At 42.0% G+C, this 13,444-nt stretch overlaps 1 protein-coding gene across 7 annotated transcripts in view; it reads left to right on the top strand.

Moving 5' to 3' along the window:
• Positions 1-13,444, top strand: part of FAM13A (family with sequence similarity 13 member A) — a 238,916-nt gene that overhangs the window by 101,971 nt on the left and 123,501 nt on the right. For all 7 annotated transcript variants that reach the window (XM_056567629.1, XM_056567637.1, XM_056567645.1 and 4 more), the window contains one exon: positions 4,308-4,477. In XM_056567629.1, the coding sequence (XP_056423604.1) occupies positions 4,308-4,477 (170 nt within the window). The remainder of the gene's footprint in view (positions 1-4,307; positions 4,478-13,444) is intronic.

Consider the following 13,444-nt stretch of genomic DNA (forward strand, 5'->3'; position numbering starts at 1 on the left):
ACAAGTCTCTGTGAATTGTCCAAAAACAGGAAGTATGGGCGGGACAAACAGCTCTGTGCAGGCTCCTGGCTTGTCAATCATCCTGATGTGTGAGCTGGTGGCATGCCACAGAGCCTCACTGCACAGAGCCTCACTGCACAGAGCCCTGCTTGTCCTCAGTATACAGAGCCCTGCTTGTCCTCAGTGCACAGAGCACTGCTTGTCCTCAGTGCGCAGAGCACTGCTTGTCCTCAGTGCGCAGAGCCCTGCTTGTCCTCAGTGCGCAGAGCCCTGCTTGTCCTCAGTGCGCAGAGCCCTGCTTGTCCTCAGTGCGCAGAGCCCTGCTTGTCCTCAGTGCGCAGAGCCCTGCTTGTCCTCAGTGCGCAGAGCCCTGCTTGTCCTCAGTGCGCAGAGCCCTGCTGGTCCTCAGTGCGCAGAGCCCTGCTGGTCCTCAGTGCGCAGAGCCCTGCTGGTCCTCAGTGCGCAGAGCCCTGCTTGTCCACCCACACTTTCTGTGTTTGGACTCCTCACATAGACACACAGACAATAGCTGTAGGGACAAAAGTATACAGATTTTTTTAACAAATATCCATTACAAATATACATATAATGTAATTATCTACATTATATAAAAAAAAATTGTTAACGACAGGTACACTTTAAGTAAATCACGCTCTGACCTCTATTGGTTTGGACTTTTGCTTTCCTGTTTTTTCTTTGACTAGTGGACATTTTTATGAGCAAACTTGAAGATTATTTACAATAACAAGATGTAGACATTGGGTTACTATTGATACAGGGCAGGTGTTTGTTAATCTGCCTGTATTAATAGAGTATTTCCTGACCCTCTACTGTGTAAAATGATTTTGCACCTTTTCTCATCATTGTGCTGGATAGTTCTTTTTCCCCTGGACCATATTAGTCATATTGTACATGTGCTTCATGACACTAAACCTAAAGGCAGAAGTTAAGAAAACTGTAAATAAGACGGCTATATATTACATCTCGCAATACTGTCAAAATTGGAAATATTTAAAGCGTACCTGTCAGATCCCCCCCCCAAAAAAAAAAAGATTTAATATGTTACTCAGTACTTAATCCTGACCATGTACATCTAATTTTTATGCCCCTATCACCTATATTTATTATAAAAATCCCTCTTTTCATCAGCTCAGTGTGTTAAAAATCCTCTCAGGGGAAGGGGATGTGATAACGAGAGGTGATAGGTGCACCTGCTCATGCAGCCTTGTCCATGAGTCATCTCTTGTCCATGACTCATGACCAGGCTGATGCTGCTGCAGGGCTGGTTAGTGTCCCAGTAGGTATGGGGACCCCCAGTGGTGGGATTTTTAGGAGTAGTTTTCTTTATATAATATTCAAAAAATATAAAACAACCATATTACAAAATTTTCATCAGTAACAACATATAAAAAGTTTTTGGATCTGACAGTGGCCATTTAAGATAAAGTGTTTTTTCAGTAGCAAATATTTTTTAAACTTAGTTACCCATCACATTGGAGAGCTTCATAGTCAGATTCCTTCTAAATGGAATGGTTTCTAAGGCTAGTATCGCACACACAAACTGTCTGCAGCTCTGCTGTCCTTTTCCATTCCACCATAGTCTTGCTTGAGTGACTCAAAAGCACAGTAGACCATGCTTTTGGATCATAGACACGAACACTTAAAGTGCAACTGTCACCAATTTTTTAACCCCCACACTATTAACATGATAGTACTGTTAATAAGAAATGCAATGGCGGCTCTTTTCCATGGTCTATTAGCCCGAAAATCATTTTAGTTTGTGATCAGCAACAGTCAGATATCCGCCTATCCTCACTTCGTCAGCGATGGGACTGCTGTGACATAGACACAGAGGTCCTCTGCGCATGCGCTCCTGATGCCCTGGACGTGCGCATTGGGAACATTACATCACCGGCCTGACGTGAATTCACAGAGCGAGCGAGCGCTCGCTCTCTCCGCGAGCGCTCGCTCTCTCCGCGAGCGCTCGCTCTCTCCGCGAGCGCTCGCTCTCTCCGCGAGCGCTCTCTCCGCGAGCGCTCTCTCCCTGCCTCTAGCATTGTGCACGGTAGTGTGAGACAGCGCTCGCTCTGTGAATTCACATCGGGCCGGTGATGTTAAGTTCATTGCGTGCACATCCAGGGCATCAGTGGCGCATGTGCTGATGACCTCTGTGTCCATGACACAGCGGTTCCATCGCTGACGTAGGGAGGATAGGCGTAGTGGTAGTGGGGCAATGCGAACCCCCAGCCACGCCTATCCGACTGTTGCCGACCACAAACTAAGATGAATTTCGGGGTTAATAAACCATGGAAAAGAGCAGCCAAATGTATGGCTGCATTGCATTTATTATTAACAGTACTATCATGTTAATAGTGTGGGGGTTAAAAAATTAGTGACAATTGTGCTTTTAAAGGGATCCTGACAGATTGAAAATAGTTGACAAGGTTTGGTCCATTAAACTTAGTGGGCCTGTCACAAGTGTGATGCGGTATTCCTGTTTGCTGGTATGCTGATATATACCCTGAACATACAGCTCAACCATGTGAATAGGGCATTGTTCCGGCGTGTGAATGATTGTGAAAGGGATTTAGACCTGTGTAACCTAGTCATACACATATAGAACAGGGAACATACATACTTTGCAGATTGGTTATGCATATACTGACTTTCTTGTGTTTTACTCTTTCTTTTCTTCAGAGGAAATGTTGACTGGGTGTAGAGTTCACTGATGCTATGCACACAGAGAACACAGTTGCCTGATGAGATGTTTGAATGCCTATGTACGTTTTACATCTTCCTTCTTTGTACTGCAAATGCTCGTAAGCTGTGCTTCACGCAGTATAAAGTATTTGATGAATTACAAAGTGAAAGTCTGCCAGACGTGGATAAATGTCAAGAGTTAAAGCCAACAGAGCACAGAGTCCCTGATCCCAGACTCCTTTTGTGGAGCAAACTGCCAGCTCTGATTTGGTTTACTCTGTGTGGTTAGGAAAAGTCCCTTATTAAATTGGGCTGATAAAACAGGCTTCAGGGGTAATGTTATATAGCTGTACACCAGAGCGCAAAGCTCCAATTTTAACATGCTTTCCCATTCAACAGTTTTTATTATTTTATTTTATATTGACCAAAGCATTTTTTCTGTAAGCTGATGTTAACATTACACTGATCCCTCAAGATACAATGGCCTCAGATTACAATATTTTTTTTTACATACAATGGGGGACATGTATCAAAGATTTTACCCCTGTTTTGTGTGTATTTTTTTGCGCAAAATTTTGCGCAATCCCTTTTTTTGCACATTTTGCGCACGTTTTGGTAGAGCATGTCCTCCAGATGTATGACCGAATCAGGGTACCTTGGAGTGACATCTATAGTACACATGGATTTATTAACTGCGTACTTTTTTTTTACACCAAAAATTTTGTCGCAAGAGCTGGGTTTTTTTGCGCAAATATAAGCCATCTTGGACTTAACGTAGCAAGATGCTCTAAATCATTGATTCTATTTTCCAAAGAGTGGATTGAGGGGATTACTATATTTACCCGCAATTTATGAAGCTCATTGCGCTTGATTGATAAATTTAGCGCTTCTGCACATAATTTAGAATTCGGGAAAAGGGGTAAACTGCTTCTACCATACACAAATAATGATACATGTCCCCCAATGGTCTTTTCTGGACCATTGTAACTTGAAATCATACTCCACATACAATGCCACGGACAGTCCAGATCTGCAAAACTTGTCAATGGCTGGAAGAACCTGCATAAAGTGGTCACTGCAAATACAGTGAAGGAGTTTAAGCATGCCTAGGATAGGATTACGGCTATTCTTCATATAAGATAGGCCCAGGGACTATTGATAGTATTCAGATTATTGGGCAGACTAAATGGGCCAAATGGTTCTTATCTGCCGACACATTCCATGTTTCTATGTAAGACATATCACTAATTCTTGGTAAAAGCAGCAAAGATGCCTGCCCCCCTAAAATAGAAACAAATTGGAAAAACTACATGTTTCAGTATCTGTGTAATAAAAAATAAAAAATCTGGGCATCCCCTTCGCTTTTAGAATCGGTGCTGTGCTGTTCTATGGCTTTTCTTTTTCCTGTGCGAGGAAGCCTTTTCCTTGCATGACTCATCTTGTTTTCTTGCAAGATCTTGTTTCTGGCTTGCTGATAAACTGGTTGTTTTGTACATTTTTTTTTACATGTATAGGGTCCTGTTTCACTACAGCTGTTCATTTCTTACCACTATTTGTTTGGCATGCACATGTGTCAGTTTTACTAATTTTTGGATGCTTTTTCTAAGGCAAACAAGCCCAATTCTGAAAAAGAACTGCAGGAAATTGAGGTGCCAAAGCCAAAACAGTCTGTTGGAGTCCCTCAGCCCAGCATCCTGGTTACAAACCAATCAACATCTTCTGAATCCATAGATCTAGTGGATCACTTGGTTACCAGCAGTTCGGACTCCCTTCACAGGTTAGTTGTTTCATGATGCCCTTTAGTAGCATGGACCAATTTGAGGAGTTTTATCTTTCTGTTTGCACAAGTTTTTTTCACAATGGTCTTTTACATCTATCCATCTTGTTTAATTTATTATCTCTGAATCGATCTTTTATCCATGGATAAATGTCCTGCAGATTAACATTGGCTCCAACAATCATCCTTGCCAATCTTAGTTGTAGCTTAAAGCGTACCTGTCATAGTGCAAAAAAAAGAAAAAAAGTGATATGTTACTCAGGACCTAATCCTGATCATGTGCGTATCATTTTTATGTGTCTCAGACCTATATATCCAGAGATATAAGCATTTATCTGCTGGTGAGTTACTTTTTCATTGTGCAGGCTGGAGGGGGCGTGTCAGTCTGTCTCCCTCACAGGAGAAAGCCTGTGCAGTCAGCCAATCAGTACTTTCTACTCTGTAACCCTTTCCTCTCTGGTTTTATGCTGTGTCATGTGTCAGAGGAAGATACTTGGAGTTTGACTGCAGTAATCAGAAGACATTATGGTGAATTCATAACAGGATAAAATGTATAAATATAAGAATAGATCTTTATGAAATTAGTGCAAGGATTTTTTAGATAGAACATGTATTCATAAAAATGCTGTACTTTTATCTGTTTTATCTTCTCCTAGTAAAGCTGGATGCTAATCAGCATAGCTGTCACTATGTGTGTCATTCATCTTTCACAGACTCCTGAATGTCTGATCAACTTCTTTGTCATTCAGGAGTCCGAGAAAGCTATGACTATTTCAGCATGCTGGGAGTTGTAGTTTAGTAACAACTGAAGCTGCAATGTTTGTAAATAACTGTGTTAGAGCAGTGTTGCCTCCAGGTGTTTTAAAACTACAGCTCCCAGCATGTCCACACATCCTTCATCTGTAGTTTTGCATACACAATGGAAATCTCCTATACTGGATACCGGTATGCTTTACAGCCAATATCCAGTATGCTGTAAAATCTAGACAAGTGTGTCTGGCTAAAAGACAGGCGACCCCTAGTGGTGGCTATTTTGAGCTTGAATTTCAGGTGAAAATGTAATTTTTTTTTAACAGGTGTATATTGTGAAATGTCATATTATGAGTCCTGCAATATATGAAAAGTTTTTAACAGTGACAGTGCCTCTTTAAGCTTAGTTATATATTTGTTAAGAGATGCTGACTTTCTTTGGAAATATGTTTCTGAAAAAGTTGGCTGGTGCGCTGGTGTGTGTCCCACAAAAATAAACATACCGCATGGCTTACGGTTGAAACAGCTTTCAGCCGATGTCTTGTGCATGGCCAGCTCTGAGTGTGATTCCGGTTAATTGTAATTAGTGAATACTAAACCAGAAATGGATTTAAAAAATCTGTCATCAGTGTCACCTGCACTAACCTGCATCAGCTTGAGGTATAGGCGGAGCTTCCTGACATCACTGCTGCTGCTTCTCTGCTGGTCCGCTGCAAGCATACAGTAGTGGTGACGTCAGGAAGCTCTACCCATGCCCCAAGCTGGCTGCAGAATGAAAACAACAGAGGAAGATATCAGAAGAAAGGGACCACAAATTGGGGACAGGTAATTATGATTATCATCAATGTCACCCGCACTACCTATCTGTATCAACAGGTTAGTGTGGTGACACTGATGACAAATTTACTGTAAACCGTTACCGATTTAAAAAAATTGTCAATTGCCATATTCTGACCTTTATTTTACCAATAGTTTTTTTTTGTGTACCACTTTTGTGTAGTTTAGATTTTTTATTTTTTATTTCCTGAAATGTGATGTGACCAAAAATCAGCAATTTTGGTGTTTTGCAATTTTGCGTTCATGAACACGGAAGCTTGCCTTAAGTGCCGTAAATGTAAAGCGCTGCAGAGAGATGCTTCGCACACAGTGCTGTACATTTACAGCGTGGCTGTGAAGTGAGCACAGGAGCTGTACTCTCTTCATGCGTGGGGGGTCCTGGCGGCTGTAAGCAGCCTCGGAACCCACCGGTAATGGCAGAAATCAGCGATTGTGCTGATTTCCTCCATTAACCCTCTCCATTAGTCTCAAGGGGCGACACGCCTTCTTTACCATGAGAACTGTGAACTTATGGAACAGTCTACCTCAGGAACTGGTCACAGCAGGAAAAATTAACAGCTTTAAAACAGGATTAGATACATTCCTGGAACAAAATAACATTAATGCTTATGAAGAAATATTAAATCCCATCCCTTCCCCAATATCGCGCCAAACCCCTACCCCTTAATTCCCTGGTTGAACTTGATGGACATATGTCTTTTTTCGACCGTACTAACTATGTAACCCCTCAGATGCCGTGATAAATACAGATCACAGCATCTGCGGCAGTGTGGCTCTTAAAATGGCTGATCTAATCGCCTGCGGGGATCAGATCAGCCAAGATGGCGGACGGAGGTCCCCTCACCTGTCTCCGTCTCCCGGGGTCTTTTGCTCTGATCTGCCTGCCAGCAGACCAGAGCTGAAGATCGCCGGTAACACTGATCAGTGCTATGCCTATGCATAGCACTGAACAGTATTAATAATCTGATGATTGCTATAAATAGTCCCCTATGGGGACTAAAAAAGTGTACAATAAATGTAAAAAAATAAATAAATAAAAAATGTAAAAAAGCCCATCCCCAATAAAGTTTATAATAAATCACTCCTTTTCCCCATTTTAATAAAAAAAATAAAACTGCAAAAAATAAAAATAAAAAGCGATCAATAAGTCACATATGCGCAAAAGTGGTACTAAAGCAAACTACAAATCCCAGCACAAAAAATTAGCCCTCACACATCACAGAGTACGGAAAAATTAGAAAGTTAGTGGTGGAAAAAATAGGGCAATTTTAAACGTACTGATTTTGTTAAAAAAAAGTTTGAGATTTTTTTAAAAGCAGTACAATAATAGAAAAGTATATAGTCATTGGTATCATTTTATTCGTATTGACCCAGAGAATAAAGAAAACATGTCATTTTACCATAAAGTGTACAGTGTGAAAACAAACCCTCCCTAAACTTGCAAAATTGTGATTTTTGTTTAAATTTCCCCACACAAAAAATATTTTTGGGGGATTACCATACATTTTAGGAGATAAAAACGAAAACGCAAAAATAAAATGGACTGTGTCCTTAAGGCCAAAATGGGCTGTGTCCTTAAGGGGTTAAGTGAAGAAATTCAAAACCGTTGGGTGTTTACTTTATGGCAAAGTTCGGGCCGTCAGGTTGATTTTCAGTGATGAGGTGACCTTTCACCTCAGTTGGAAAGTCAGTCACCACATTATTAGCATTTGGGGCTCAGAAAAATCATGTCCCCATTTGACAAGCAGATGAAGAACTCTCCCAAAGTGAGCAGGTACTAAGTCTAAAGTCCCTTCTTTTTTTTTTTTGCTCACCCAAACAGCTGATCGACAGGGTGCCATGTGTTGTCCACACTCTGTTTAGCTATTTATGGCCTATTTACCTGGTAAACCCATTTAAAGGGGTATTCCAGGAAAAACATTTTTATTTATATCAACTGGCTCCAGAAAGTTAAACAGGTTTGTAAATTACTTCTATTAAAAAATCTTAATCCTTCCAATAATTATCAGCTGCTGCTGAAGTTGAGTTGCTGACATCTCTGCTTGTCTTGGGAACTGCACAGAGTAGAAGAGGTTTGCTATGGGGATTTGCTTCTACTCTGGAAAGTTCCCGAGATGTGTCATCAGACAGAAAAGAACAACTCAACTTTAGCAGCGCATAAGTACTGAAAGGATTAATATTTTGTAATAGAAGTAATTTACAAATCTGTTTAACTTTCTGGAGCCAGTTGATTTGTAAAAAAAAACTTTTTTCCTGGATAACCCCTTTAAGGACTTTCACCATTTTTATACCCTTTCTTTGTGCCTGTTGTATGTTATCACATTTTTTTTATAGGGAAATTCTACAAAACTGAGCTTGGCATTCCAAATGTGAACTCACAAGAGCTCTTTACATTTGGATCACAATCTTCCTATTTCCGCTGGTTATACCTCTAGCCATGCAACCAGGCATTCTTGATACACCAGTTGTCACGAGTAAGGGCCAGTATGTTCAGTGGAGATTTATGTATATATTAAGGTTGATTGACTGGCTGCTAAATAGAGTTGCTTGACCTTTTTGAGAATTGAAAGCAGTCTGAGTTCCAGGAATATGTTTTGTTTGTGATTGAGCTAAATCTACAAATTCATCTTCCATACACGGAAATCCTGATGAAGAGCATTGTTGTTACAAATGGCCCATAGAAATTGCATTAATAAAATAGGTAATGGATTTAGTTTATTCAGCTTTTATGACTATAATGGTCTAACGTTATGAAACTGTATCCACGGGATAAAAACGTAAAGCTATATACCTCATCCAATTGAGGCAAGACAACATGTTCAATATACTAAATGTTTGCCAGCAGGGTTCAGCTGTGACAGACAAATATAGTTACATCTGATATGAAAGTCTCCACTGACAAGCAAATTGGTACATGGGCCAAAGTCTGATCTTTTTTCCCACTACTTGGCACTTGTGACTCTTGAGCAGTCTAGCTGCCAACGTGATTACCGCCTGTTCTCTTAAACGCATTTCAGCTGACATTATTTGTTCTTCTTGGCCTGAATGTTTCTGATATCTTTGACAAGCAGTGTCAACTTTTACAAACCCTTATTAAGTACTGAGTTATTTATTACACATTTCCTTGTATTTGTAGTTCATTTAAATTTGTTACTGTTTACAATGATGCATGTGCTACATGGGCAAAAGTATGAAGCAATGATTATGGTTGAAATGCCTCAACCCACTACTCCACTAAGCTGTTAGTGCTGTTACAATGCAAAATCCACATTGTATACCAGGAAGGCTGCTTTCACACTATGAATTTCTCCGTTTAGGAACTTCCGTCAGAAGTTCCGTCACTACAGCTGCGAAACCCAGCCATTGCAAAAACCCCTGATGGCCATGACTAAATTGCATTGCAGCCTATGGGGTTTTGTAACTGCCTGTTTGCACCCGTATGTGCTCGTAATTCATTACGGGCGTTATACAGTGACGGGACATCGTGGTGGAAAAATTACTGCATACTTTACAGAGTTTAGTATCATCTCCAAAGATTGCTACTTTACTATTCAACCCATCTACAAGGTCCTTAATAAATATATTAAATAGAACAGGACTGAAGACTGACCCCTGTGGTACCCCACTAGTAGCAGTCAACCAATCAGAATAAGTACCATTAATAACCACCCTCTGTTTCCTATCACTGAGCCAGTTACTTACCCACTTACACACATTCTCCCCCAGCCCAAACCTTCTCATTTTATGCACCAACCTTTTATGTGGCAATGTATCAAATGCTTTGGAAAAATCCAGATATACGACATCCAGCGATTGCCCCTGGTCCAGTCTGGAGCTCACCTCCTCATAGAAGCTGATCAGGTTAGTTTGACAGGACCGATCCCTCATAAAGCCATGCTGATATGGGGTCATACATTTATTTTTATCAAGATACTTCAAAATTGCATGCCTTAGAAAACCCTCACACAATTTACATACAACAGAGGTTAAACTAACAGGCCTATAATTCCTGGGATCACCTTTTGACCCCTTTTTAAATATTGACACAACATTTGCCATGCGCTGTCTACTACATTACTTAATTCCTTTAGAACACGGGGGTGAATACCATCTGGACCTGGCGATTTTTCTATTTTGATTCTTTGGCACCACTGTACTTCTTCCTTTGATAGACAGGTGACCTGTACTGGGGAGTTTACCTTATCTCGCTGTATTTCACCTGGCATTTCATTTATAGTGAATATAGTGGAGAAGAATTTGTTTAATATACAGTGGTCCCTCAACATACGATGGTAATCCGTGCCAAATGAACCATAGTTTGTTGAAACCATCGAATGTTGAGGGATCCGTGCAATGGAAAGAATAAGAAGTTGTACTCACCTGTCCCTGCCGCTCCGGACCTGTCACCGCTCGTCACCGCTGCCCTGGATGTCGCCCTCCATCGCTGTCGCCGCATTCCCAGGGTGTCCCCGACGCTCCAGACGTCTCTGCTTCCCCGGGATCGTCGCTCTCACGTCTCCGCCATCACATCACTACGCATGCCGCTCCTATTGGATGACGGGACGGCGTGCCTGGTGACATGATGACAACGATGGAGAACGCCGGCGATGCAGGGAATCCCGAAGAGGACGCTCCAGAGCCCCGAGGACAGGTAACAGACCATGACCGGAGCACATGGGGCACGGTAAATGGCTATCCGGCGGCAGCTGAAGCAGTCCGCGTTGTTGGATAGCCGTTTATGCGATGGCCCCGACATACAAAAGCATCGTATGCTGCCTTCAACACGCGATGGCCTCCTAGAGGCCATTGCATGTTGAAATTATCGTATGTCGGGGCCATCGTAGGTCGGGGGGTCACTGTATTTGCTTTTTCCTGATCCCCATTTATAATTTTTTCCTCATCATTTTTTTTAAAGGGCCAGCACTTTCATTTTTAACCTTTTTGCTATTTATATAGTTAAAGAACTATGTATACTATTTTGGGTTTAGTTTTACTCTCTTTGGCAGTGAGTCTTTCTGTCTCTATTTTTCCAGCTTTTATCTGTTTTTGACGTATTTTACATTTTTCTCTATAGCTTTTTTAATGTTTCTTCACTGCTGTCCTGTTTTAGTAGTTTAAATGCTTTATTTTTGTCATTTATTGCCCCATTAACATTTTTATTCATCCTTATTGATTTTCTTTTATTTCTGACCCTTTTATTCCCATAAGGTATATATATCTTACAGTGATATTTTTAAGTCTCCCATTTAGTGTCAGTATTCTTCTTTTTGAGAACATTATCCCAATTTATATTGTTAAAGGGGTACTCCGGTGCTTAAACATCTTATCCCCTATCCAAAGCATAGGGGAAAAGATGCCTGATCACGGGAGTCCCGCAGCTGGGGACCCCTGGGATCATGCACGCGGCACCCCGTTTGTAATCAGTGCCCGGAGCGTGTTCGCTCCGGGTCTGATTTTGGTCGACCGCAGGGCGGGAGGCGTGTGACGTCACGCCTCCGCCCCCGTGTGACGTCACGCTCCGCCCCTCAATGCAAGCCTACGGGAGGGGGCGTGATAGCTATCACGCCCCTTCCCGTCGGCTTGCATTGAGGGGTGGAGCGTGATGTCACACGCCGCCGGCACTGTGGTCGCCGGTAATCAGTCCCGGAGCGAACACGCTCCGGGCACTGATTACAAACGGGGTGGCGCGTGCATGATCCCGGGGGTCCCCAGCTGCTGGACTCCCGCAATCAGGCATCTTATCCCCTATCCTTTGGATAGGGGATAAGATGTTTAAGCACCGGAGTACCCCTTTAAGGGCTTCTCTGAGTTGATCAAACTTTGCCTTCCTAAAGTTCATTGTTTTTGTGGCCCCTCGAGAGATTCCCTTATTGAAGAACAAGTTATAATGTGTTATATTATGATCACTATTTCCTAGGTGTCCATCTACTTGTACATTAGTCACTCTGTCAGGTCTGTTGGTTAATATTAAATACAGTATGGCGCCCCCTCTGGTCGGGCCCTGCACCATTTGGGACAGATAATTGTCTTTAGCTATAGTCAGAAAGTCAGTCTTTTTCCTTTATGAGATTCACAGGTCTCAGTCTCCCAGTTTATATCAGGATAGTGAAAGTCCCCCCCCCCCCCTCAATGCAATTCTATGGGAGGGGGTGTGGCGACCGTCACGCCAACTCTCATAAACTTGTATTGAGGGGGCTGGGCCCGTGATGTCTCAACACTACAGCCCCAGCAGATGACACATTGTGCTGCAGGATAGATTGCGGGTCTCCCGCCGCTTTGGATAGGGGATAAGATGTCTGGGGGCGGAGTGGTGTTTACCTTTCTTACCCCCATTTCCATATTATCCCATTGTACATGCATTAGAATCTATTATTTCAGTGTTCCACCTATATCCTGAAATGAAACTTCCTCTCCGAGAATACATTCTACCTAGTCCCCTCTATTACAGAGATGTCCTTCAGTAACAGTCTGCTGAAATATTCTGCCACTCTGCATTTGGAACAATGCAGACAAATATTATGCTTATGTATCAAACATAGTGAAATGATTACACCGCTATTTCTCATTCCCCCAGCTTCCCCAACACTGGACATTTTTTGGCTGCTTAGAGTTCAAAGGAGACAATTCCCCATGCTCTACCTTGTCACTGTGCTTCGCTTAGGACAACTACCCACCAGGTCATTTGGACAAAAGTCGTGTAGAAAATCCAAGGCACCATAGCTTCAATGCAAACACTTTATTTAGACATCAAGGTTTCAGCCACAGCAGGATTTCACCAAGCCAAGACAAACAGTTTGTCCTGGCTTGATAAAGGCCAGTTGTGGCTGAAACACTGCTGTCTAAAAATAAAAGTAAGAGTTTGCATTTTTTACATGACTGTCAGAAAGTTGAACGTGATATACCTCTGAAAACGGTGACCTAAATGTGCCTAGTTGTTTACTATCTGCAGACATGTTAGGAGATAGTTGGACAAGATGAGGCTGATATTCAGGAATAACTTGTCTTGAAAGGTCAGTACCCTAATTCACAGATGAGACTCCTGGATCAGCGGAGCTTGCATGTTTATTTTAATAGGGACAGAAAAATAAGCTACTGTTACACTCAACTGGCTCCAAATAGTTAAACAGATTTGTAAATTACTTCTATAAAAAAATCTTAATCCTTCCAGTACTTATCAGCTGCTGTATACTACAGGGGAAGTTGAGTTGTTCTTTTCTGTCTGACCACAGTGCTCTCTGCTGACATCTCTGTTTGTGTCAGGGACTGTCCAGAGTAGGAGCAAATCCACATAGCAATTCTCCTGCTCTGGACAGTTCCTGACGTGGACAGAGGTGTCAGCAGAGAACACTGTGGTCAGAATAAAAAAGAGCAACTCATCTT

Source organism: Hyla sarda, chromosome 1, assembly GCF_029499605.1.
Source record: "Hyla sarda isolate aHylSar1 chromosome 1, aHylSar1.hap1, whole genome shotgun sequence".
In the NCBI taxonomy this organism is placed as follows: Eukaryota; Metazoa; Chordata; class Amphibia; order Anura; family Hylidae; genus Hyla; species Hyla sarda.